This window comes from Salmo salar, chromosome ssa11, assembly GCF_905237065.1.
Source record: "Salmo salar chromosome ssa11, Ssal_v3.1, whole genome shotgun sequence".
Taxonomy (NCBI): domain Eukaryota; kingdom Metazoa; phylum Chordata; class Actinopteri; order Salmoniformes; family Salmonidae; genus Salmo; species Salmo salar.
This window is the reverse complement of record NC_059452.1, coordinates 22,806,125-22,833,191: the sequence shown is the minus strand read 5'-3', so window position 1 is coordinate 22,833,191 and position 27,067 is coordinate 22,806,125. Positions and strand designations below refer to the sequence as shown.

At 41.1% G+C, this 27,067-nt stretch overlaps 3 protein-coding genes across 5 annotated transcripts in view; 2 read left to right on the top strand and 1 right to left on the bottom strand.

Moving 5' to 3' along the window:
• The window catches only part of LOC106562298 (chromodomain Y-like protein 2), a 46,007-nt gene extending 30,450 nt beyond the window's left edge, over positions 1–15,557 (top strand). Inside the window, exons 4-7 of the mRNA XM_014127082.2 lie at positions 7,011–7,183; positions 7,649–7,859; positions 8,013–8,156; positions 12,174–15,557. Coding sequence (XP_013982557.1) covers positions 7,011–7,183; positions 7,649–7,859; positions 8,013–8,156; positions 12,174–12,332 — 687 coding nt within the window. The 3' untranslated portion in view covers positions 12,333–15,557. The remainder of the gene's footprint in view (positions 1–7,010; positions 7,184–7,648; positions 7,860–8,012; positions 8,157–12,173) is intronic.
• A 937-nt stretch (positions 15,558–16,494) lies between these two features.
• Positions 16,495–22,694, bottom strand: LOC106562297 (COX assembly mitochondrial protein 2 homolog). 3 transcript variants are annotated; one of them, XM_014127081.2, is made up of 4 exons: positions 22,344–22,694; positions 21,540–21,651; positions 17,064–17,135; positions 16,495–16,938 (listed from the first exon to the last, which is right to left on the bottom strand). In XM_014127081.2, the coding sequence occupies exons 2-4, from the start codon at positions 21,618–21,620 to the stop codon at positions 16,855–16,857; spliced, it is 237 nt and encodes a 78-aa protein (XP_013982556.1). In that variant the 5' UTR covers positions 21,621–21,651; positions 22,344–22,694; the 3' UTR covers positions 16,495–16,854. The 3 variants fall into 3 exon arrangements, with proteins under 3 accessions (XP_013982556.1, XP_045545144.1, XP_013982555.1); XM_045689188.1 differs by having other exon boundaries at positions 22,296–22,679; XM_014127080.2 differs by lacking the exon at positions 22,344–22,694 and adding an exon at positions 21,757–21,815 and having other exon boundaries at positions 21,540–21,610.
• A 437-nt stretch (positions 22,695–23,131) lies between these two features.
• LOC106562296 (centromere protein N-B) lies at positions 23,132–26,653 on the top strand. Its single transcript, XM_014127078.2, has 10 exons — positions 23,132–23,429; positions 23,620–23,665; positions 23,769–23,828; positions 23,998–24,071; positions 24,211–24,384; positions 24,501–24,602; positions 24,756–24,810; positions 24,950–25,059; positions 25,150–25,273; positions 26,338–26,653. Exons 1-10 carry the CDS (start codon positions 23,259–23,261, stop codon positions 26,424–26,426), a joined length of 1,005 nt encoding a protein of 334 aa, XP_013982553.1. The 5' UTR covers positions 23,132–23,258; the 3' UTR covers positions 26,427–26,653.
• Positions 26,654–27,067: the final 414 nt, after the last annotated feature.

The following is a 27,067-nucleotide window of genomic DNA, read 5'->3' as shown; positions in this document are numbered from 1 at the left end:
GGGTGAAAACCTTCAGTCTGGGGAATCACTCATGCTTTGTCTTTTTTTCTTCTTCATATGTCTATTTCCGATTAGCTACTCAGGAAAGGGCAAAAAATAGCCCATATTAATATATTTAGCCTTAGAAATAAGGTTTATGAAATCAATAACTTGCTAAAGTCAGTTAACATTCATACAGTGCCTTCAGAAAATAATCACACCCTTTGACTTTTTTCACATTTTGTTGTTACAGCCTGAATTTAAAATGGATTATACAGAGATTTTTTTGGTCACTGGCCTACACACAATACCCCATAATGTACATTTTGGAATTATGTTGAATTAGTCTGGCTGTACATCTGATTTGGCAAACTTATGTGACTAAACTGAACAAAAAATAAGAATAAATTGTATTATGAAACCAAGATAAATGACAAAGTATGATGGAAAAAGGTTTTGAATATTTTTAATGAAATTATGGGCAGAAAGACTAATTGAACTCTATCTTTCATTGAATCAGATGCCTCGTTTTTCACAAAACCTTTTGATGTTGCCAATTACTTTAAGGTGGAGTGGCCAGACGGAAGCCTCTCCTCAGTAAAAGGCACTACAGCCTGCTTGGAGTTTAACAAGAGGAACCTAAATGACTCTGACGATGAGAAACAACATTCTCTGGTCTGATGTTAACAAGATTGAACTCTTTGGCCTGAATGCCAAGCATCACGTCTGGAGGAAACCTGGCACCATCCATACGGTGAAGCATGGTGGTGGCGGCATCATGCTGTGGGGATGTTTTTCAGAGGCAGGGACTGGGAGACTAGTCAGGATCGATGGAAAGATGAACAAAGCAAAGTACAGAGAGATCCTTGATGAAAAGCACTCTGGAGCAGGTTAGGACCTCCGACTGGGGTGAAGGTTCACCTTACAACAGGACAACGATCCTGAGTACACAGCCAAGACAACACAGGAGTGGCTTCGGGACAAGTCTCTGAATGTCCTTGAGTGGCCCAGCCAAAGCCCAGACTTGAACCCGATCGAACATCTCTGGAGAGACCTGAAAATAGCTGTGTAGTGACGCTACGCATCCTACCTGACAGAGCTTGAGGAGCTGCAGAGTAGAATGGGAGAATATAGGTGTGCCACGGTTGTAGCGTCATACCCAAGAAGACTCAAGGCTGTAAACGCTGCCAAAGTAACTTCAACAATGTACTGAGTAAAGGGTCTGAATACTTATGTAATGGTTTTATTTAAGTTTATTTGTCATAATTTGTAAAAATGTCTAAACATGTTTTATTTTTTTGTCATTATGGGGTATTCTGTGTGGATTGATGAGGAAAAAAATATTCAGTATTTATGTGGAACCCCCAGTGGGTGAGACCATTATTCCATGAATCCCGAGGTCGTCTGAAGCCTCCATAACCCTGCCATCACCCCACTCACTGACCATAACCCATTTCATCTGATTACTAGGGTAGGGACAATACCAGTATCTCAATATTTTTTTCCCATGGCAAAAATGAAAACACGAGGCAGATCAAAGTCTTTGGTCCTTTAAAAATCTGCTGTATGTAAAATAGTGTGCCATAGTTAGGAAAATAAATACATGTGGCTCTGGATGACAACACAATGTTTGTTTCCAATATTAGGGCTGTTTTCCTAAAGAAGTGAAATCCGCTTCGTGTTTTGTTTCCTTGCCACGACACTAACGAGTATCGCGATACTGGTATAGTCCGGCCCTACTGATTACCCCCTGACCCAAATTAACCAGTCTCCCAGTCATTTCAATTCAACATCTCCTACACACTGCATAATCCCTCCTGAACTTCAGCCGTGTGTGTGTGTGTGTGTGTGTGTGTGTGTGTGTGTGTGTGTGTGTGTGTGTGTGTGTGTGTGTGTGTGTGTGTGTGTGTGTGTGTGTGTGTGTGTGTGTGTGTGTGTGCCAATGTCAGATCCATTTATCCGGCTCAATTAAACCTGGGGACAGACAGACAGGGCAGGAGAGTGATACTGACACAACTGGAAGGGGTGGGGCTGGCATGGTAGGCTGTCTGTAGCGGTGGTGAAGACACTGCAGCCAAACAGTGTCATTCAGAAGCTAGCCCTGTACACAGGCCCTGCCTGGGAGCCATTTCCAGGAAGCAGTGGGGGGCATCTACAACAAATTGGACTAGAACCATGTTACATGTCAGCTCCCTGAGAAGGAAAGCTACACCGCATCAGGGACAGACAGTGTGTGTATAGTGTAGAATGAATAATGTAAAGATGAACCATGCATATATATTGTAAAAGCAAAATGCATGTGTATGCAATACGTGTGTGTTAATTTGTCAGCGTGTGCTTGTGCGTCCTTTGCGGGTGGGTGTGCATATATGCATGTCCCTGTGTGTGCTGTGTGCATGTGTGTTCGCACTGTGCTTGTGTTCATGTGTCAGTGTGTGTGTGTGCACGTCTGTGTGTGCAATTTGTGTTCGCGCCACACGTGCTGTGTGTGTGCGTGCTGCCCTAGGCTTGGCCTCTGGGCCGTGTGTCTTTCCACTCCATGCAGCGTCTGTGTGGATTGAGGTCAGCGGGCTAAGCATCCCTCCACAGAGAGCTACCCACCAGGGGAAACAGTGTTAGCACGCTAAAGGCAGGTAACACCCCTGCTAGTACAACTTAAATCCTATATCCCTCTGAGGGAGTTATGAAAGAAATAATACTAGAAATGGGAACTCACTATAGCTGCTACAAAGGAAACCCCTTTGACATCTAATAAAGCAGTCTTTTTCATGATTTCTGTTTGTGACAACTCCCTTTCAGCCCTTCCTCAACTCCTCATACAAGCTAACTACTTCTTTGGTATTTGAATTGGTATTTTATTAGGATCCCCATTAGCTGTTGCGAAAGCAGCAGCTACTCTTCCTGGGGTCCAAACAAAACATGGCATAATAAAGACATTAATAGACAGAATTACATACATTTAAAACATCACACACAGCCTACATATCAGTACATACACACTAAATATCTAGGTCAAATAGGGGAGAGGCATTGTGCCGTGAAGTGTTGCCTTTTTATACCAGGTTTGCTGTTCACTTGAGCAATCTGAGATGGAAGGGAGTTCCATGCAATCATGGTTCTATATAATACTGTATGTTTTCTTGCATTTGTTCTGGATTTGGGGACTGTGAAAAGACCCCTAGTGGCATGTCTGGTGGGGTAAGTGTGTGTGTCAGAGCAGTGTGTAGGTTGTCCATGCAAACAATTTGGAATTTTTAAACACAGTGTTTCTTATAAAAATAAGTGTTGCAGTCAGTCGCTCCTCTACTTTTAGCCAAGAGAGACTGGCATGCATAGTATTGATATTAGTCCACTGATTACAGTGAAGAACAGGACATGCCGCTCTGTTCTGGGCAGCTGCAGTTTTTCTAGGTCATTCTTTGCAGCACCTGACCATATGGCTGAGCAATAATGAAGATAAGATAAAACTAGAGCCGGCAGGGCTAGCTTTGTGGAGTGGGGTGTCCAAAAAAGCAGAGCATTGCATTATCACTGACAGACCTCTCTGCATCTTTACAACCATTGAACCAAAATGTTTTGACCATGACCGTTTACAATCCAAGGTAAAACCAAGAAATTTAGTCTCGCTCAGCAGCCCCATTATTCTTTGTCAGATTCAGCTGAGGTCTACAACTTAGGGAATGATTTATACCAAATACAATGCTCTTAGTTCTAGATGTTCAGGAATAGTTTATTACTGGCCACCCATTCTAAAGCTGACTGCAAATCTTTATTTATGGTTGCAGTGATTGCGTATAGGGTTGAATCATCAGGATACATACAGTGCATTCAGAAAGTATTCAGACCGCTTGACTTATTCCATATTTAGTTATTTTACAGCCTTATTCTAAAATTGATGAAATTGTTTTGTCCCCCATCAATCTACACACAATACCCCTTAATGACAAAGAAAAAACAGGTTTTTAGACATTTCTGCAAATGTATAAATTTTTGGGGGAAATATCACATTTACATAGGTATTCAGACCCTTGACTCTGTTGAAGCACCTTTGGCAGCGATTACAGCCTTGAGTCTTTTTGGGTATGACGCTACAAGATTGGCACACCTGTATTTGTGGAGTTTCTCCCATTCTTCTCTGCAGATCCTCTCCAGCTCTGTCAGGTTGGATGCGTCGCTGCACAGCTATTTTCAGGTCTCTCCAGAGATGTTCGATCGGGTTTAAGTCCGGGCTCTGGCTAGGCCACGCAAGGACATTCAGAGACTTGTCCCGATGCCACTCATGCGTGGTTTTGGCTGTGTGCTTTGGGTTGTTGTCCTGTTGGAAGGTGACCCTTCGCCCCAGTCTGAGGTTCTGAGCGCTCTGGAGCAGGTTTTCATCAAGGATCTCTCTGTACTCCATTCAGCTTTCCCTCGATCCTGACTAGTCTCCCAGTCCATGCCGCTGAAAAACATCCCCACAGCATGATGCTGCCATCATGCTTCTCCGTAGGGATTGTGCCAGGTTTCCTCCAGATGTGACGCTTGGCATTCAGGCCAAAGAGTTCAATCTTAGTTTCATCGAATCAGAGAATCTTGTTTCTCATGGTCTGAGAGTCCTTTACATGCCTTTTGGCAAACTCCAAGCGGGCTGTCATGTGCCTTTTACTGAGGAATGGCTTTCGTCTGGCCACTCTACCATAAAGGCCTGATTGGTGGAGGGCTGTAGAGATGGTTGTCCTACAGGAAGGTTCTACAGTCAGTGGGCAGCTGGGAAGAGGTGCTCTTATTTTCCATGGACTTTACAGTGTCCCAGAACTTTTTGGAGTTTGTGCTACAGGATGCAAATTTCTGTTTGAAAAAGCTAGCCTTTGCTTTCCTAACTGCCTGTGTATATTGGTTCCTAACTTCCCTGAAAAGTTGCATATCGCGGGGGCTATTCGATGCTAATGCAATATGCCACAGGATGTTTTTGTGCTGGTCAAGGGCAGTCAGGTCTGGAGTGAACCAAGGGCTATATATGTTCCTGGTTCTACATTTTTTGAATGGGTCATGCTTATTTAAGATGGCGAGGAAAGCACTTTTAAAGAATAACCAGGCATCCTCTACTGACGGAATGAGGTCAATATCCTTTCAGGATACCCGGGCCAGGTCGATTAGAAAGGTCTGCTCGCTGAAGTGTTTTGGGGAGCATTTGACAGTGATGTGGGGTGGTCGTTTGACCGCAGACCCATTACGGATGCAGGCAATGAGGCAGTGATTGCTGAGATACTGGTTGAAGACAGCAGAGGTGTATTTAGAGGGCAGGTTGGTCAGGATGAAATCTATGAGAGTGCCCGGGTTTACAGATTTGGGGTTGTACCAGGTAGGTTCATTGATAATTTGTGTGAGATTGAGGGCATCTAGCTTAGATTGTAGGACTGCCGGAGTGTTAAGCATGTCCCAGTTTAGGTCACCTAACAGTGCGAGCTCTGAAGATAGATGGGGGGCAATCAATTCACATATGGTGTCCAGGGCACAGCTGGGGGCTGAAGGTGGTTTATAGCAAGCGGCAACAGTGAGAGACTTGTTTCTGGAAAGGTGGATTTTTAGAAGTAGAAGCTCAAATTGTTTGGGCACAGACCTGGATAGTAAGACAGAACTCTGCAGTAGATTGCAACTCCGCCCCCTTTGGCAGTTCTATCTTGTCGGAAAATGTTATAGTTAGGGATGGAAATGGCAGGATTTTTTGTGGCCTTCCAAAGCCAGGATTCAGACACGGCTAGGACATCCGGTTTGGCAGAGTGTGAATAAAACAAACTTAGGGAGGAGGCTTCTAATGTTAACATGCATGAAACCAATGCACAAAATGCTTATTTCTCTCAAATGTTGTGCACAAATTTGTTTACATTCATTTTAATGAGCATGTCTCCTTTGCCAAGATAATTAATCCACCTGACAGGTGTTGCATATCAAGAAGCTGATTAAACAGCATGATCATTACACAGGTGCACCTTGTGCTGGGGACAATAAAAGGCCACTCTAAAATGTGTCGTTTTGTCACACAACACAATACCACAGATGTCAAGTTTTGAGGGTGTGTGCAATTGGCATGCTGACTGCAGGAATGTCCACCAAAGCTGTTGCCAGAGAATGTAATGTTCATTTATCTACCATAAGCCACCTCCAACGTCATTTTAGAGAAACTGGCCTCAACTGCAGACCACGGCGACTTGTGGGCGAGCAGTTTTCTGATGTGACATTGTGAACAGAGTGTCCCATTGTGGGGGTATGGTATGGGCAGGCATAAGCTACGGACAACAAACACCATTACATTTTATCGATGGCAATTTGAATGCACTGAGTTAACGTGATGAGAACCTGAGACCCATTGTCGTGCCATTCATCCGCCACCATCAGCTCATGTTTCAGCATGATAATTCATGGCCCCATGTCGCAAGGATCTGTACACAATTCCTGGGATGCTCTGGATTGACGTGTACGACAACATGTTTCAGTGCCCGCCAATATCCAGCAACATCACAAAGCAATTCAAGAGGAGTGAGACAACTTTACACAGGCCACAATCAACAGCCTGATCAACTCTGTTACATGATGCAAATGGTGGTCACACCAGATACTGACTGGTTTTCTGATCAACGCCCCTACTTTTATTTTAAGGTGTCTGTGACCCAGTCATGTAACATCCATAGATTAGGGCCTAATGAATTTATTTCAAATGACTGATTTCCTTATATGAACTGTAACTGAGTTACAATCTTTGAAATGATTGCATGTTGCCTTTATATTTTTGTTCATTATATATTGATCTGATTGCTCAGTTAGATATAACCTGTTTTACCTGTCTATAGATAAAGAAGGTATCCTACAGCAATGCTTGCGTGGCTGTTGTGTGTACACACTCTTATCTTGTCTGTAGATCATGGGGGTAATGTACAGCAGGGCTCTGATCTGATAGAAGATTGAATTCTCTCTTCCTCCCCCTCTATCTCTCTCTCTCTCTCTCCCAACCCTAACTCCCTCTCTCACTTTCTCTCCTCCCTCTCTCTGTGTAGATAATGAAGGAGGTGTGTCGGGCTCTGGGGAACGCAGCAGCTGATGACAGTAAGCTGTTGCTGCTCAGTGCTGTGGGGAGTATCTTCTGTAGTGGCCTGGACCCGTCCTACCTGATAGGACGCCTCTCCACAGACCGCAGGAAAGAGAGCAGCCGCATTGCTGACGCTGTACGGTAAGAGAGGAACATAAGCTATAGCCACACACACACACAGAAATAACACACAATTGTCATTATCCACCTAAAGAAGGCTACAGCAGGAACAGAGAACACAGCACACATGCACACACACCTACACACTTACCTAGACATCTCTTACCGTTAGAGTGCATTGACTTGACGTCTTACCAAGGTAAATTATCTTAGCGCACTGGAAGATAATTTAGCTTATTTTAACCTATAAAAAGACTTGATACAAGTGGGGTAAGAAATTATCTTATTTCAAGATATTTGATCTTAATAAGATGTCTTACCAAGACAAATTATCTTAGTGCACTGGCAGATCATTTTTCATACTTTAAACTAAGAAAATCTACTTGCCCTGATTTGCCTAAAGCAGGATAAGCACGAATAAGCACAAAGACACAGTAATATTGTACTGTATAGTTTATACTCACTGTTTTGTGTCTCCTCTCCCAGGGACTTTGTGCTGGCGTTTATCCACTTTAAGAAGCCCATCGTGGTGGCCATCAACGGGCCTGCCCTGGGCCTGGGGGCCGCTATCCTGCCCCTATGTGACGTGGTGTGGGCCAGCGAGCGGGCCTGGTTCCAAACGCCCTGTGCCGCTCTCCGCCTCACCCCCTCCGGCTGCTCCTCCTACACCTTCCCCCAGATCCTGGGAGTGGCTCTGGTGAGTCTGGTTGCCTGGTCCACTGTGCAGGTTTTTGTTCAAGCCCTGCAGTAAAACACGATTCAACTAGTTATTAAATGTTTTACATCTACATTACCTTGTTGTACAATTAAAAATAATATATTTCCCTGTCCCCGCCTCTCACCCTGACAGACCAATGAGATGCTGTTCTGCGGGAGGAAGCTCACGGCACAGGAAGCCTGCAGCCGGGGCCTGGTGTCCCAGGTTTTCTGGCCAACCACGTTCAACCAGGAAGTGATGCTGCGTGTGAAGGAGATGTCCACCTGCAGTGCTATGGTAGGCTTTTCTGACAGAGATAGTCATGTAGAGCTGAAATGCTATATCCCAGGACTTGCGTTAGGAGCCTGCCAGGAGCATTGGTCTGTAATTTGAATAAAACTCTTAGATAATATTATCTAACCACAAACAGAAACCACAAATAAGTGAAAAGTGCAATATACAGTTGAAGTCAGAAGTTTACATACAGTTAGGTTGGAGTCATTAAAACTCGTTTTTCAACCACTCCACAAATTTCTTGTTAACAAACTATAGTTTTGGCATCTACTTTGTGCATGACACAAGGAATTTTTCCAACAATTGTTTACAAACAGATTATTTCACTTATAATTCACTGGATCACAATTCCAGTGGGTCAGAAGTTTACATTTACATTTTAGCAGACGCTCTTATCCAGAGCAACTTACAGTAGTGAATGCATACATTTCATACAATTTCATACATTTCATTAAAAAAAAATTCTGTGCTGGCCTCCCGTGGGAATCGAACCCACAACCCTGGCGTTGCAAACACCATGCTCTACCAACTGAGCTACAGGGAAGGCTGTACACAAAGTTTACATACACTAAGTTGACTGTGCCTTTAACCTCTATGGGCTAGGTGGGACGTCACCGTCCCACTCTATTCAACAGCCAGTGGAACAGCGTGGCGCGAAATACTAAAACCTCAAAAATGCAATAATTTCAATTTTTCAAACATACGACTATTTTACACCATTTTAAAGATAAGACTCTCGTTAATCTAACCACACTGTCCAATTTCAAAAAGGCTTTACAACGAAAGCAAAACATTAGATTATGTCAGCAGAGTACCCAGCCAGAAATAATCAGACACCCATTTTTCAAGCTAGCATATAATGTCACATAAACCCAAACCACAGCTAAATGCAGCACTAACCTTTGATGATCTTCATCAGATGACAACCCTAGGACATTATGTTATACAATACATGCATGTTTTGTTCAATGAAGTTCATATTTATATCAAAAACCAGCTTTTTACATTAGCATGTGACTAGCATGTGACTAGCATTCCCACCGAACACTGCCGGTGAATTTACTAAATTACTCACGAATCAGTTCATAAAACACAGACTTGATTTAGAAATGCATGAAATAGACACTTGAAATATCTCAATAAAATAGAAGCTTTGCTTAAACAAAAAGCATAACAATTATTTTAAGAATTATAGATACAGAACTCCTCTATGCACTCGATATGTCCGGGGGGGCAGTATTGACACGGCCAGATAAAAAACGTACCCGATTTAATCTGGTTACTACTCCTGCCCAGTAACTAGAATATGCATATAATTATTGGCTAAAATAGTCATATTTTTTTTAAATTGAAGTAATAGCATATCTAAGGATTTGAATAACGCGCCACAGGATTCAACTGGCTGTTGAGTAGGTGGGACGCAAGCGTCCCACCTAGCCCATAGAGGTTAAACAGCTTGGGAAATTCCAGAAAATTTGTTCATGGCTTTAGAAGCTTCTGATAGGCTAATTGACATAATTTGAGTCAATTGGAGGTGTACCTGTGGATGTATTTCAAGGCCTACCTTCAAACTCAGTGCCTCTTTGGCTGATTTCCCCATGATGTCAAGCAAATCAGCCAAGGTCTACAAAAGAATTGTAGACCTCCACAAGTCTGGTTCATCCTTGGGTGCAATTTCCAAATGCCTGAAGGTACCACGTTCATCTGTACAAACAATAGTACGCAAGTACACACCATGGGACCACGCAGCCGTCATACCGCTCAGGAAGGAGGCGCGTTCTGTCTCCTACAGATGAACGTACTTTGGTGCAAAAAATGCAAACCATTCCCAGAACAACAGCAAAGGACCTTATGAAGATGCTGGAGGAAACAGGTACAAAGTATCTATATCCACAGTAAAATGAGTCCTATATCGACATAACCTGAAAGGCCGCTCAGCAAGTAAGAAGCCACTGCTCCAAAACCACCATAGAAAAGCCAGACTACGGTTTGCAACTGCACATGGGGACAAAGATCGTACTTTTTGGAGAAATGTCCTCTGTTCTGATGAAACAAAAGTAGAACTGTTTGGCCATAATGATGATAGTTATGTTTGGAGGAACAAGGGGGAGGCTTGCAAGCCGAAGAACACCATCCCAACCGTGAAGCACGGGGGTGGCAGAATCATGTTTTGGGGGTGCTTTGCTGCAGTAGGGACTGGTGCACTTCACAAAATAGATGGCGTCATGAGGAAGGAAAATGATGTGGATGTATTGAAGCAAAACCTCAAGACATCAGTCAGGAAGTTAAAGCTTGGTCGCAAATGGGTCTTCAAAATGGACAATGACCAAGCATACTTCCAAAGTTGTGGCAAAATGGCTTAAGGACAACAAAGTCAAGGTATTGGAGTGGTCATCACAAAGCCTTGACCTCAATCCCACAGAAAATTTGTGGGCAGAACTGAAAAAGTGTGTGCGAGCAAGGAGGCCTACAAACCTGACTCAGTTACACCAGCTCTGTCAGGAGGAATGGGCCAAAATTCGCCCAACTTATTATGGGAAGCTTGTGGAAGGCTACCCGAAACGTTTAACCCAAGTTTAACAATTTAAAGGCAATGCTACCAAATACTAAGTTAGTGTATGTAAACTTCTGACCCACTGGGTATGTGATGAAAGAAATAAAAGCTGAAATAAATAATTCTCTCCACTATTATTCTGACATTCCACATTCTTAAAATAAAGTGGTGATGCTAACTGACCTAAGACAGGGATTAAATGTCAGGAATTGTGAAAAACTGAGTTTAAATGTATTTGGCTATGGTGTATGTAAACTTCCGACTTCAACTGTATATACACCGTTCAAAGGTTTGGGGTCATAACGTCAAATTGATCAGAAATACAGTATAGACATTGTTAATGTTGTAAATTACTATTGTAGCTTCATTAAAGAGGCTAATGTCAAGCAAAAGAGGCAATGAGTTTGAAGGTAGGCCTTGAAATACATCCACAGGTACCCGCAAAACACCAGTCTCAATGTCAACAGTGAAGAGGCGACTCCGGGATGCTGGCCTTCTAGGCAGAGTTCCTCTGTCCAGTGTCTGTGTTATTTTGCCCATCTTAATCTTTTCTTTTTATTGGCCTGTTTTGAGATATGGCTTTTTCTTTGCAACTCTGTCTAGAAGGCCAGCATCCCGGAGTTGCCTCTTCACTGTTGACGTTGAGACTGGTGTTTTGCGAGTACTATTTAATGAAGCTGCCTGTTGAGGACTTGTGAGGCGTCTGTTTCTCAAACGAGACACTCTAATGTACTTGTCCTCTTGCTCAGTTGTGTACCGGGGCCTCCCACCCCTCTTTCTGTTCTGGTTAGAGGCAGGTTTGTGCTGTTCTGTGAAGGGAGTAGTACACAGCGTTCTACGAGATCTTCAGTTTCTTGGCAATTTCTCATATGGAATCGCCTTCATTTCTCAGAACAAGAATAGACTGACGAGTTTCAGAAGAAAGATCTTTGTTTCTAGACATTTTGAGCCTGTAATCGAACCCACAAATGCTGATGCTCCAAATACTCAACTAGTCTAAAGAAGGTCAGTTTTATTTCTTCTTTAATCAGCACAACAGTTTTCAGCTGTACTAACATAATTGCAAAAGGGTTTTCTAATGATCAATTAGCATTTTAAAACGATAAACTTGGATTAGCTAACACAACGTTGCATTGGAACACAAGAGTGATGGTTGCTGATAATGGGCCTCTGTACGCCTATGTAGATATTCCATAAAAAATCAGCTGTTTCCAGCTAAAATCATCATTTACAACATTAACAATGTCTACACTGTATTTCTGATCAATTTTATGTTATTTTAACGGACAAAATTTTTGCTTTCCTTTCAAAAACAAAGACATTTCTAAGTGACCCCAAACTTTTGAACTGGTGTGTGTGTGTGTGTGCGTGTGTGCGTGCGTGCGCGGGTTCTGTAACTAATACAGTACAATGCTGCCAGATCAAGGGTGTGAAAATTACTCTCTGTTTGTCCCTGTGTGTGGAAGGTTCTGGAAGAGTCTAAATGCCTGGTGCGGAGCATCCTGAAGTCGGTCCTGGAGGAGGTGAATGAGAAAGAGTGTCAGATGCTCAAACAGCTGTGGTGCTCCACCAAGGGACTGGAGGCGCTCTTCAGCTACCTGCAGAGCAAGGTGTATGATAACTGACCTCTGACCTTTCACCTCCACACACCTGCAGAACTATCTATGGGCCACGAGATCTGGTCTTCAGTTACCTACTGAGCCACATCCCCAAAGATATAGGGCTTTGATCTTCAATTACCAACAGTCTTCTTTAACAACCAGCAGAGAGCAGTTTGCCAGTCTCCGAGGCCTTATCTCCGCTCGTCAACATCTGGGCCTGCAGAGCACCACCATCAATGGGTTTTTTACTTTGGTCATCCCTCAACTTCCCTGCCTATAAGATGAGCAAAGCATCAACTTCTGGAGAGGATTAATCTGTAGGATTCATTCTGCATTCATAATGGCCTGCTTGGAGTTCAGTTAACCCCTTCCAGAGGAAGCATTGACCTGGAACAGGAAGTCATGACAGTGAACAAGGCTCTTCAGGAAAATGGAGGCACAGCGGCAGAATGTGGTGTGAGTGCATGGAGGCAAAAGAGCTCATCTGATGGCTAATGTCATTGTTCAATTATTTATTTGAAAATGTATTTAGATTTGATCCTAAATACAAAAAAAGCATACCACGTGTATATATTTTCTATTAGTCTGCTGTTTTTTTTTTTTTTTGTATCTTGCTTTAGTCTTTCTGTTTTGAGGTGAGGTGTCATCCTGGGCTCTGAGGTGTAGTGAAAATCAAAGCTATGCTTGAGGTCAGAGTGGAACGTATATATTCTCACCTTACAATGCAGTAACCCTGGCCAAAGAAGTAAATAATAATTTAAGTGAAACCTGTCCATTGAATTCGGTGTGGTGTAATAGGAGGGCCACTGGGGAAGAGTTAGAGGTAGGTAATGCCCAATGATACACACCCATAAGTGGGAAGTCACTGTGAATGGGCAATGTTGACAGTGAACTCTCTGGATTTATATAGGCCGTTTTGCGATGCTCTTTTGAAAGTGTTTATTCAATTGCTTGTATTTGGTTTGTCAGTAAGGGTGTGTTTGACCTCTGAATGTGAATATATAGAAGGGCCCTCTTTGACCACGACCAACACTCCCCTAGAGAACCAGAGCTGTCTGATTGCTTCTTTTCATTAGAATGTGGAGACTGTTGATAGATCAACAGGAGACCTCTCCCTGGGAAAGGGAGGAAAGAGAGAGAAAGAGGGTGAGACATGTGTCATCGTTATTATATCAGCAGCAACATGTGCAGCGTCATCATTATCATCAAGGTACATATATGACATGTATTACAGTGCAAAGGTGTAGCGGGGGTGGTTTGCTTAACTACTCTTCTGTGTTGACTAACCTTGCCTGAGACCTGAAGACTTCTTTTGGCTCCCAGAGCTAATGCCCGGCCTTTAGCTCAGTGGGCTACTGCAGTCTTAAATCGCGAAGACAACCAGGGTTTGATACCCCGTTGATTATAAAGGCATGTATATTACATTGTGAAGAGTGTAGCTATGATATTTGGACAGATAATTATTTTGATATTACCTTGCAATTGGTTATTAGTGAGACATTGTGTATTTTTGTAAAGCACAGAAAGATTATGTTTTGTCCCAAAGTAGTCACTGCACTTTTCATCTGTTGGCTGTCTGTGTTGTGAAGATGCAGTAGTAGTGCAGCTGAAGCAGATAATACCTGCATGTGATGATGGCTTTAGGAAATGGGAAATATATATCTACATATATTGTATGTATGGGTATCTATTTTTGGTTTACTCAATAATGAAATGTAGTTTTGTGGAAATTGTTTTGTATCATTCAGGAAATTGTGGATTTTCGCAGTTGTACACATATATGAACCATGTAGGTGTTATATGGTGTAACTATATGCATGTACAATATTGCAGATACGTGTGTTGCCTGTCAAAATACTTTACATTTCAGGGTATGTTTTGTATTGCCATAGTAAGCAATGTTAGAAATATTGCACAATTATTATTTGTATTTATTTAAAGTTAGTGCTCAAGTTCCCCTTGGGGCTCTAGTGCCATAATGTTTCCCTGTCCCCAGAGGCATCTCTTTCTCTTTTATCTTCTGTTCCAGATATTCTCAGTAAATTGCTTTTTTCCCTAGATCTGCCCTGTGTGATAGTAGACACAACAAACACACAAAAAAATGGTTACATGCAGCATAATTATTTTTAAAGGCTGTTGATAACCACTTTATGCCAAACTTTGAAACATTTAAAGTAACATTACTATTAACAGATCTGACAAATCAAAGCTCTATCAAAGCTCTACCATTCCCAATTATATTTGAATTACAATTTCCCTAATTTATTATTTGCGTGTTGATCAGTGTATTGCTAAAGTATAGTGTAAGATTAAATGTATATTAATATATTCAAGATTTGAGTTTTGCCTGTACCTCTCCCCAACCTGGTCTCAGAGAATTTTGTATTATTCTGTACGTAAATTCGTACACTCCATTTAGTATGATATGTTACTTCCGTATGTTATGTTACTTCCGTATGGTATGTATTCATTTGTGGACGTCCATCAACCGTTTCGTATGATATGTTACGAATTTGCAAAATTTACAATATATTACGATTTGCTAAACGTATGATATTTCAGAATTCTAGCTAGGTGGTTAACATTAGCTGGGGTTAGGGTTAAGGTTAGGGATGGGTTAGCTAACATGCTAAGTTGTTGCAAACTAGCTAAAAAGTAGTAAGTATAGTTACTAATTAGCTAAAATGCTAAACTTGGTCGTGATGAGATTCGAACTCGCAACCTTTAGGTTGCTAGACGTTCACGTTATACACCAACCCATCCACCCCCACCCAACTAATTTTTGCCTTAAGTAACCATCTGTCTTATCTAACCATAAAAAAACGTTAAATATCATACTAATTTGTATCTTGGTTTACATTTACTTTGTTACGTATAGTCTGAGACCAGGCTGCTCTCCCAGGACCCAAATAAAGTAACATTGTGTTTGAATGATGCATTTGAATAATTTGAAGTAAAACATGTATAATTCATTTGTTGAGGACTTACCCTTGAATATTATGACTGGCCCTGTAAGCCATGTGTTTAGGTTTGGTTTGTAAACTCCTATCATCTCCATATGATGTTTCTATGCATCTTCCAAGCATTTACAAACCTATAGCATGTTGAGTTTCTACTCCTTTCTCTAGTCTAAAATCACACCTCGGGGTGCCTTAGAAGTTGTATCGTTTGTCTGTAGGATGCTGTATCCGTACATTGTGAGAGTTTGGGGGTCGAGCTGCTTTGAATAAACTATGACATTAATTTGAACATGGTGTTTTTGTTGTGTGTTTAAAAACTGTTTTGTTCCTACTTAGTCATCACTCCTACAAACTTTATTTTTGTTTGCTGCATTTGTATAGTATCAATGTCCTTGTTTGGATAAAAGCACACATCATTTGGATCAGATAAATATATTGTAGGCCAAACTAAAAGAGCATCCATCTGTCCTTGGGCTCCTCTCTATTGAAACACACCACACCAAATACACATGAATGGGTTGCTCCTCTATGGCACTCTCACTATAACCCTCTTCAGCATTCTTTTCACCGTCACTGCTTTCCAGAAATGACTGGGGGCCTAATGCTAAACCGCTGTGAGTCATCCGGACAGGAAAAGGAGGGGGAAGTTTGCTCTGAATGAAATATTACAATGTTCCACACAATTACCTAGTGGCATTCATTCAGGATTTAGGCAATACCAACCATGGCTGTGTCTCTGCAGCATTTCATTCTGCATAATTAAGATCTAATGATCACTTAACATTTACAAAGTGCATGGTATTCCTAGTGCTAACTGCTGTATAGATGGTCATTGTATATGTTTCTCTGGAAGATCCACTTAGCTTATGAATGTCCAGATGCTTCCCCTCTGTGTTCTGACACACACACTGGGTGGGAGCCAGACTATTCGTTTGACTGAAGTGCCAGACCAATAACAATCAACCACAGCTGAGAATAGCCCTCAGGTGAGTCAAAACGTCCTGCTCTGAAAAGGCCTTATAACAAATGCAGTGGATTGTTCAGGCTGAATGGGAGCTGGATATGAACAGCCCTCTTAAGCATCTGTTGAGGACTTGGGTGAATAAGGCTGTGAGTATGACACTGACACATTTGTAAATGAATGAAATGTCATGTGAGCTTGGAGCTTTCACATATAAGTAAAGTATTGGTTAACTCCCCATATGAAAATAACATCAAGGCAATTCTGTGTTTTGGTAAACTTTATTCAATAGAAATCCAGTGTTCATTCATCATTGTCATTCCCCAGTCAGAAACTCAGACAATTTAAAACAATTATTTTGTTAAGTACTTTACATATTTAATCAACCAAGCTAAACAGAACCCCCCATATGAGCTCTGATCACTGAGTAGCGAAATGATCATCCACTATGACATTCCATCACACCCAACACACATACTGAAACCAACATTATGAGAGACTTCCTGTGGCCAGATGTCCAGGCAGTAAGGTAGGCTTCGCATGGTAGGCCCCAGTAAGTCCCAAGTCCTCCAATACCCAGTTCCTGTGCCCCTTCCTGGAGCATCGGCTCAGCCAGTACTGCCATTCAGAACTCTTCCTTAGGGCCGTCTTTCAGCCTCTGTCTCATCTCTTTAGCATGCAGTTTGCTTTTCTCCCTCTTTGCAATTCGCTGTTGATCAGAAAGAGAAACATTGTTGAAAATACCAAAGTGCTCCCATCAATGAGATATGACAATAGTAGGCATCTGGTGAGGCATCCCTTTAGAATTAAAACCAAATTGCTGGTAGTCCTCACCTCGTTCTTCAAACAAGCCCTCATGGCACGGTCCATATCATTGCAATGGCCAAAGAACTTCTTGACATTGTGCTGAGGATGAGACAATTACATGTTTTTGACAGGTAAGAGTGTAGCTATACTTGACTGCTCCTACACATTAGTTTAGAACAGCTACATTGTAGAGCAATACAGTAGATCTTTCAGGTGAAGGTCTACGTGGGAGATGTTCTTAGATGCTGTTGAGTCGTTCCACCTCAAAAAGCACAAAAAATAGGATTTTGACACCTACCATCTCAGATTGTTCTGAAATCGTTTCTGTAGTTAAACGTATGAGATTAACACTCCTGAAACATTACTTTGTTTAAATATAATTTGATCTCTGAGAAATTAAGATAATTTATTGCACCCTAATTGGCCATTTTAATTTGTAGGATTCATATGATCTTCAATAAATATATACTGAACAAAAATATAAACGCAACGTGTTGGTCCCATGTTTCATGAGGTGAAATAAAAGATCACAGACATTTTCCATACGCACAAAAAGAGTATTTGTTTACATCCCTGTTAGTGAGGATTTCTCTTTAGGCAAGATAATCCATCCACCTGACAGGTGTTGCATATCAAGAAGCTGATTAAATAGAATGATCATTACACAGGTGTACCTTGTGCTGGGGACAATAAAAGGCCACTCTAAAATGTGCAGTTTTGTCACACAACAATGCCAGATGTCAAGTTGAGGGTGTGTGCAATTGGTATGCTAAGTCCAGGAATGTCCATCAAAGCTGTTGCCAGAGAATTCAATTTCATTTCTCTACCATAAGAATTTGGCAGTACGTCCAACCGGCCTCACAACCGCAGAACACGTTTAACCACGCCAGCCCAGGACCTCCACATCCGGCTTCTTCACTTGCGGCATCGTCTGAGACCAGCCACCCGGACAGCTGATGAAACTGAGGAGTATTTCTGTCTGTAATAAAGCCCTTTTGTGGTGAAAAACGAATTCTGATTGGCTGGGCCTGGCTCCCAAGTGGGAGGGCCTATGGCTTGCAATGTTGCGTTTATATATTCTTTCAGTATAGTACCTAACTTCCGATTTGGACCATAATTCTTCCTAGCATGAGAAATCCAATAATACTATCAAAAGCCACCCAGACCTCCACACCAATCCCAACCCAACAACCAGTATACATTATCAGTTCTCTATGTCTGACAAGTAGTATGGAGCTGCTGCTTGGAGTATTGCTTCTTCATCCTTTGTAATGTATTCCCTGTGATGTTATTTTTTTTTTCCCCGTTCAGAGAAATTAGCCATTGAAGTCGCTTGAATTATTTACCATAAATTAATGTGAAAGTACCAGGTTTTGCCTACTAGATGCCGCTGTTCCTGATACTGCCACCACAACCTTTAATCCATGTTGCTGGTCTCTTGTGTTTATTAAATAGATCACAATATTTTCTTTGTAACTTAGGGTAGAAAACCAAAATCTTTTGCTCATGATGAAAATAAACTATATGAACATTTAAAGCCAGTCCTCCATGAAAGCAATTCCGTTTGTCCTTCTCTTAGGCTTAATTTGTGTCCAGGAAACAGCCCCTCTGTGTGTGTGATTTATTCCCTTCAAAAAAGGTCTGGGTTAGTTAGACCATTCCTGGTGTCATGACGTTGGCCTCTTTGGGTACAGGAAGGACAGTTGACCCCCTCCCCTTTGTACCATTCCCCAACCTACCTTCCCCCCAACCCAGGCCCTGTGTGAAAGGGTTGTAAAAACCCTAAGAGGAGAATCTCCTACCACATGTTTCATAGAGAGACAAAGGAAATTCTTCCAACTCATAGAATTGGAGAACCGAGCGACATGTGTGTTCTGGAGAAGGTATGGAAGATTGGTGAAGAATCCAGCTACGAACTGGTCCGCTTGGTACAATTTTGTGATACTCAGAAGAGACAATATAGCCATATTACCATAAAACTGTTTATATAATAGCCTCAGTTTGAGATTTGCATCATAATGGTTGTATAGAATGTATTAATAAGGATAAAGCTTTTGTAATACATTGAGATGCTATGTACTGATGTAATGTGATAGAATTGTATTTCTGTAACCAAGTCTAACTCAGTCATAGGCACGCCCCCAGGGACACATACAGGACCAGGCGTCATTTGACAAGCCTGTTCAAGGGTCACTATAAAACCCACCCTGATTTACATTTCTTTAGACCAGGCCTCCACTCCATGGCCAATAGGTTTTACCATCCAATTCCTCTACTGAAAGTGAACTACACCACGTGGTTAACTTTTAGACTATCGAGACCGACAGAATAAGAACAAGTCTTTGATATTAATTATTAGTCTGCAGCTAAGTAAATTATATCATCGAACGCGAAGACCAACGAAACATCCATTCTATAACGACATTAATGAATGTCGCTCTGAAAGATCCATTCTAACCGAGAGAGAGAGAACGCGGACAAAACTCCCCAACAGAACAGAACTCTCCAACAAGAATCAGAACGACACACTGAGCGTAAATATATATTGATTGCAATTGTTCCCGAATGAGTGAGCCTTCAATTGTCAATTGTTAATATTAATGAACTCTGTAGGTGTGCATCCTCAGCTGACTTTTATGATCCATTGTTCAACAGGCCGACCTGCCTGTTTAGCCCATTAGGGCACATTACGCTACCAATCCTTTGTGACGATAATTACTGTTTGTATGTTTTCTGTTAATTACTTAGTGTAGTAAATAAATGATTTTAAGACAATTGATGTATGGATGATTTTAGTAAAGACTGGGTTCGTGCAGATACAACAATTTACGACGTTTGGAATGAGACTGAACGCGAGGTAAAATACACCATTTAAACCAGAAGATAATCAGCCTATACTATAATAGAATATTATATTATAGTACAGGAAAGTTATATTAGGAAAATTATAGCTTTGTAATCTGAATATTCTCCTTGGTGTCCCGATCTCCTAGTTAATTACAATTAAACGATTAATCAGTTTAATCGCGTGATAATAATTACAGGGAGTTAATTGATAAACATGTCTTCAGTTTAATGGTACCCCAAAGACACGACACTGGCAAACAAGCAAACCATTAGGCTACAGCAGTTCTAATTATTTAAATATTATGGTCTTCAATGGTAAAAGTCCCAAACACACACTGTATTGCGTTTTTGCATTGGTAATAGTTGGGTTTAATGGTAAATTACACTAATCACACTACATTCAGAGATGTATTCTAATAATTGTATTGAAAAACATGACTGCCATGCAAAGGTTTATAATTGTATTATTTTATTAGGGTTGTCAAAACATTTTAGTCAATAACCCATGTTTTGGGCTTGTAGGAAAAGTGTTCATGAGAGAATTGCGACATACGGATAGCCCTCTCAGAAAGCTGCCATTTGTTGGACTATTCATGGAGAGTTGGGTTGAAGTATTAGGTTGTTAAAAGAAGGACAAACTGAATTGCTTTCATGGAGGGCTGGCTTTACCGCAATATTTATTTTCACCATGAGCAAAAGCTATTGGTTTTCAACCCTAAGTTTCAAAGAAAATGTTGTGAACCATTTAAAGGTCCAATGCAGATGTTTTTATATCAATATCAAATCACTTCTGGGTACCAATTAAGCAACTTACTATGGTTGTTTTCCATTAAAATTGTCAAAATAAAACTAAAATAGCTTCTTAGCAAAGAGCAATTTCTCAAGCAAGAATTTAGCTAGGACTGTCTGGAAGTGGTCTAAGTGGGGAGGGAAAAACGTAGACAATTTCACAGTATTATTCCAACCCTTAGTGTGTAAATATATATAAAACACAGGAAAATCACGTATTTGACTGCACTGGGCCTTTGATAAGAACCACAAGAGACCAGCAAAATGGATAAAAGTGTGTGGTAGCAGTAGCAGGAACAGGGGCATCTAGTGTGCAAAACCTCGTACTTTCACACTAATTTATGGTAAATAATGCAAGAGACTTCAATGGATAACTTCTCTAAACGGGGAAAAACCATCACCAGATTCCCAGGGAATACAATACAAAGGGTGAAGAAGCAATACTACAAGCCACAGCTCCATACTTCTTCTGAGACAGAGAAAACTGATACTGTATACTGGTTGTTGGGGTGGGATTGGCCTGGGGTGTGGTGGGTCGGTGGGTGGCTTTGACCATTTTCTTGGATTCCTTATGCCTTTACGCAATGGTAGGAAGAAGTTTGATCCAAATTGGATGTTGGGTACTATATTTGTTGAATATTATGTGAATCCTATCAATTAAAAGGTCCTATTTAGGAGCAATCAATTTGCTTAATTTCTCAGAAATCAAATACATTTCAACAAAATAATATTTCAGGAATGCTAATCTTATCTGGTTCTACTACAGAAACGATTTCAGAACAATCTGAGATGGTGGGTGTAAAGGCTTGCTGAAATGACATGGAATGACCCAGTCTATGGTTCTCAGGTAAGTATACAATATCTTACCTCCGTGTGGCACTGCTTCAGCAGGTTTATCAGTATGTTGCACTCGTCCGTGTGCAGGTGAGGCGACAGATCAGAGTGCATTCTGAGTTAAGGGCTTACCACTCCAACAATACTGGAAAGACAAACAATACCAACCATGTTTGTGACTACAATGTATACTGAAAATTACTATTTAACTATTTGGGTTTGTGTAATGAGTGTCTACTCTAAATTATACTCCATCCACCCAGTCCCTCTCCATCCTGCAAACTCATGGGGATGATCCATTTTCTGTTTACACTTACCTGCAATGAGAGAAAAAAGAGGTGTAAAACACAGGTGGGCAGGTTAAAACTAATACAAGTATAGGTAAAGACATGGATAGTATTGCCTGTATGGGTTAATGAAGGACAGAGTACCAGACACAATGATGAGTGGCTATTGTCATAAGAGCCCATTCTTTCATCCTGATTAATCTCAAAGCTGTGGTTGCCCGAAAAGTGACTTCCGCCTCTACTGTAACAAGTAGGCTAGCAGTGGCAGCGTTGTTATTAAGTCATAAAGTTGTGGTTGTATGGAGATGGACCTTGTTACATATTCAGAGACCAGTTGAAATAGACTCAAATGTGTATGCAGCAAAGGGGCCAAGGAAACAAAAATTGTTAAATTGAATGATACTAGCTATATAGCTAGCTAGTTACAGACTGTTCCAGCTATAGTACTACCCACACTCTGGTAGCTAGTACTGTAACAAAATATACTGGAATGTGGAATTACCTTAAAGCTGTGGATAGAATAAGGTAGCTAACTGAATAAAGTTATTACCAGTTCAGTTGGGATATCATTGAGATATCTATCTTCCGGGAATATAATATATCGTTGACCAAATGTCGCTAGCGCCAGTGGCTAGTATTAGCGAGAAATACCACTAATGGGCAAATGCAACGTTCTTTCAACCCCTTGTTTTAACTCCTATTACTGCCAGGTTACTGTCGATGTATTTACATCTAGCTAGCTACTGTACAAATCTTGAAAAATGTGTTTAACAATTCAGACAGCATTCGATTGTAAACCTAGTTATTTATTTGATAACAGAGGACATGATGGTAGCTATCTACATTTCTCCCACTCTTTCGTAAAGGCAAAGGACTACACTCTGACTGACATTACAGTAGCAAATCAACACCCGCTCCCGTTGGATGGTGGTCCAATCACATTAATTGTCGATCATATGTGGATGGGCATTCCCTCAATTGCACACAACAAATAACTCCAGTCATTGCACGACTGTTACATAAAACACATTATATTACATATTTATGTACGATTGTAGTATGTATGCATTATAGCTATATCATCATATGTAATTCATCCTAAGCACTGTGCATCTATGCCTCTCCAGCAGACGGCGCCATCGCATATTGCAGTGGAAAGACGAATACATTTTTACGAAACAAAATCCCAGATGTCAGTTTTCTATTTATTTGGTTTTTACACGTTTTTGGTTTAATTTAGGACAATCTTAAACCACATTTACTAACATGTAAAGACCTTTAAAGCGTGTGAATATGTGGAAAACGTTATCTGAAGAGGAAATGACGAAACAGGAAGTGTGACCCACCAAATGAATCCGATTGGTTGACCCTCGTTCGGCGGTTTGTTTTGGATTTGCGTGTCTGCTGTTACCTTGCTTTCTAATGCGTTTTAAGAGTTTAATTGGTTAAAACATCGATTTTAAGCATGGATGACTCTACAAAGCGTATATTACAACGTCTGATACGACGAATCCCTTATCAAATGCTCCAGACAATGCTTGGCAAGTGGGCTCATCTATCAAGAGAGGACCTGCATTCGCTTGACCTCACACAACCAAAATGGGTGTTGACGGAACATCTACTGGCTCTCTGTGAGGTAGATGTAGCTGCTTAACTATATAGTTAACGTTACCTATCTAACTAGCTTTCTCGTGATGTTCTCTTTAGCTAAATTGTTAATTTAATCTAGCTCACTTTAACAGTTCATCATAGGCTAAGTGTAATCCAAATTTTTTGTTGTTATACAATCAACCCTTTCTGATATATTCTACTTGTATCTTTCCCAGGAGAATGGCTTGAGAGTGAAACACATCACAGAACTCGAAATGATCTGTAAGTGTTAACTGACCGTGTGAATTAACTAATTTCCCCCTCAGTAGCTAATGGTCAACTTAGTTGTCAGTAATAGATAATACATTTCACCAATGCTTTCCAGATATCATTGAGAATCCGAACCAGGGAATGTGGCATGGCTTCCAGCTCCTTGATGCAGAGGGTAAATGAAAGTCTCTAATACCTTGCTGTACATTTATTATCTAAGTGCTTTCACTGACACTCACACATTTCCCATTTGAAAATGGACCCTAATCAATATTAGAGTTCCAAGGTATTAGAGGTAGCCTAATCAGCATTTTTGTTAATTTCAATTATATTTTTCTTCACAGAGGATGCACCATCTATTGAGCTGACACAGTTCAAGGAACAGTTCAAGGCCAACCTCACAGAGCTCATCAGCCATGTATGTATGACTTCCAGCTTTTATATGCTTGGTAGAAAAGACAGAACTAACATTCATTAAAATGGCTTGTAATGTCCCTCAATTGCTGTGCTTGCATGTGCCATCTCAGTCAATGCCTGTGTTTGTCTTTCCTTCCAAGGTGTCTATTAAAATAAAGAAACACACAGATGAGGCCATATGGATACGTATTGCCTGGGGGGACAACTTCACAAAGCCTAACCACCTTAAACCCACATATGTTGTCCACCATCTTCAGACCCCTTATGTCTTTGTGACCGGCTTGACTTCAAAGCATAAGCCTCTTTTAAACCAGGCAAGGATGCTTTCTAAATTGCCCCTGAGGGGATTCATAACGTCATATTGCAATGCTTTGAATTCTGTTTCTATGGTCTGTATCGCCTGTATAACAGACTGAGTTCTGTCATACAGGCCTTGGTTCTGGCCACAAGATATGGCTCTATGAAGGACGCTCACCTCAGTGGACGGAACCTCACCGCCATCAGAGACCTACTGATGAGGCAGTACCAACAGGTAGGCCTTGGCCCTGTGCCCTGTCCCCAATGACAGGACACGGGCCATATAAAAGCCTTTATCATGACCATCCCACTGCTTACTGCTAACAAAGAAAGCCTATAGAACTAACTATAGAGATTCTGTGTTCTGCACCTTTTCCTTCTTTCATAGGTGTTCCCCAACAAACATCCAAAACCTCTTCAGGAAAAGAATCCTGTCCCTAGAAGTATGTTTTGTTGTCTGCTTATAAAATACAATTGTAATGTATACATGAACAGAATCAGGGTGACAACCACAACAAATTAGATATCAATAGAATATTGACTTAGAATGTCAGTGAAACACAAACTATTTTCTCATTTTAGACCCCAATATAGAGAAAGAACAGGCTGAGAATACAGAGAACCGACTTCAGATGGCCTGTGAGGCCTTCGGTGATGGGACACTACCTCAACTGCAAAAAGCTGTCTACAAGGTGCAAGAAGTTGAACTATGATTGTTTACAAAAAGCTTTCTCATGTGCCTGCTGTGCTGTGTGTGACAATGTATTTTGCTCTCTTCTCAGCTGGAGACCAAGTTCCGGGATGACTCCAACAAGAAGTTGACAGGCAGAGAAGAGCCCTTCAGAGGAGTGGTGGAGTTTGCCAGCACCAACCTCCTAGAGTCACTCAGGCACTGTGTGTCCTCAGGTACACTATCTATATGTCTGGGGCTGGGCTTTGTTTAATATCCCCTTTAATCTCTGTCAATGGGAAGAGCCACATCTTCTAGGTTTTTTTTTTACCTTTATTTAACTAGGCAAGTCAGTTAAGAACAAAGTCTTATTTACAATGACGGCCTACCCCAGCCAAACCCTAACGACGCTGGGCCAATTGTGCGCCTCCCTATGGGACTCCCAATCACAGCCGGTTGTGATACAGCCTGGAATGGAACCAGGGTCTGTAGTGACTCCTCTAGCACTGAGATGCAGTGCCTTAGACCGTTAAGCCACTCGGGAGCCCTGTTAGAGCTGCAGAGACACCAAATTATGAACAATAGCTCTCTCTCGCTGCATTTTGTTCCATACCCTCAGGTTGAGAAGTCAAGTCTTCCAGGTGAATGCTCAGCATTAAAACGTTTTATTTGATGTGGTTTTAGTTATTTAACTGCTCATATATGGCTCCACTTCTTTATTCAATTCTGTCCATGGCCACAAGGGGGCAGAGGAACCATGACAGACTTTCATTGTGTCCATCTCATTCTCCAGACAGATGTGCTGAGTTGTTTGATGCTTTTCAGAGGGTCTGCTATTGAGTGAGTGGATTTGATTAGACTGAACCGGGGTGAACCAGGCTATGGCCAGTCACATGACCGGCTAAAACCGGTGAGGGCAGAGTACCCTGCTCAAATTGAACAGTAATATGCGCAACCTGGTCATATTGTCAACATGGCAGCATGATGGATCATTCAGAAACATACAACATGTCTTTTCCATAAAAGTGTATGTTCAAATTTTCAAACTAGCTTTCTTTGGGATGGTAGATAGTGATTTATCAAGAGCAAACACTTGTGCAGGTGAACATGAAATCCTAACTCATTACTCCATGTGTTATGTCACTTTTGTTTCGTGCAGGGCACCCGGCTCATGCCAGATAAGCGGCCCAGTTCTTTAAAAAAACTAATGCAATCACTTTTAACCCTGTGTAAACTCGGCCTACCCCGTGAACAGGGTGGGCAAAAACGAATCCCCTCAGTAATTGCTTGTGTTTTACAGGTATGTCGTCAACTCCAGTCACCCCTCTTCTCTCATCTATCACACAGAAAGGGAGAAACTATTTTGTTATCACAGACAAAGGAGTTTAAATCAAGTTTAACTATAAGATCTACCAGAACAAGTAGTGTATATTTGTATTGAATGTGTTAAAATTTTATGGGGTTTAACATGTATTTTTTAGAACACATTGTTTACCCATTCACTCTGTTTCAGAATAAATAAATTGACATATATAATCTGTTTTGTTTTATTTCATGTAATTTGTTTCACTTATTTTGTATGAACAAATAAACATTTCTGCAATTATGTTGATGAATTTAGTGCAGTTGTGCATTTTTCAGATGTATGCTGAGTCCTTAACCCAAGTGTTGATAAGAATAATCTTTGTTATTGTTTCTCAATTAATTAATATATCAAATAAAATTTATTTTTATATAGCCCTTCGTACATCAGCTGATATTCTCAAAGTGCTGTACAGAAACCCAGCCTAAAACCCCAAACAGCAAGCAAAGCATGTGAAAGAAGCACGGTGGCTAGGAAAAACTTCCTAGGAAAAACTCCCTAGAAAGGCCAAAAACCTAGGAAGAAACCTAGAGAGGAACCAGGCTATGAGGGGTGGCCAGTCCTCTTCTGGCTGTGCAGGGTGGATATTATAACAGAACATGGTCAAGATGTTAAAATGTTCATAAATGACCAGCATGGTCAAATAATAATAATCATAGTAGTTGTC

Bases quoted from the DNA above. Each gene is read 5' to 3' on its own strand.
- LOC106562296 (XM_014127078.2), top strand. From the start codon at position 23,259: ATGGATGACTCTACAAAGCGTATATTACAACGTCTGATACGACGAATC. The intron at 23,430-23,619 runs GTAGATGTAGCT...TATCTTTCCCAG, and splicing joins ATCTACTGGCTCTCTGTGAG to GAGAATGGCTTGAGAGTGAA. The intron at 25,274-26,337 runs GTACACTATCTA...TGTGTTTTACAG, and splicing joins CAGGCACTGTGTGTCCTCAG to GTATGTCGTCAACTCCAGTC.
- LOC106562297 (XM_014127080.2), bottom strand. From the start codon at position 21,793: ATGAGTTTGCAGGATGGAGAGGGACTGGGTGGATGGA. The intron at 21,611-21,756 runs GTATAATTTAGA...GAATGCACTCTG, and splicing joins AGAGGGACTGGGTGGATGGA to ATCTGTCGCCTCACCTGCAC. The intron at 16,939-17,063 runs GTGAGGACTACC...TCTGATCAACAG, and splicing joins GGGCTTGTTTGAAGAACGAG to CGAATTGCAAAGAGGGAGAA.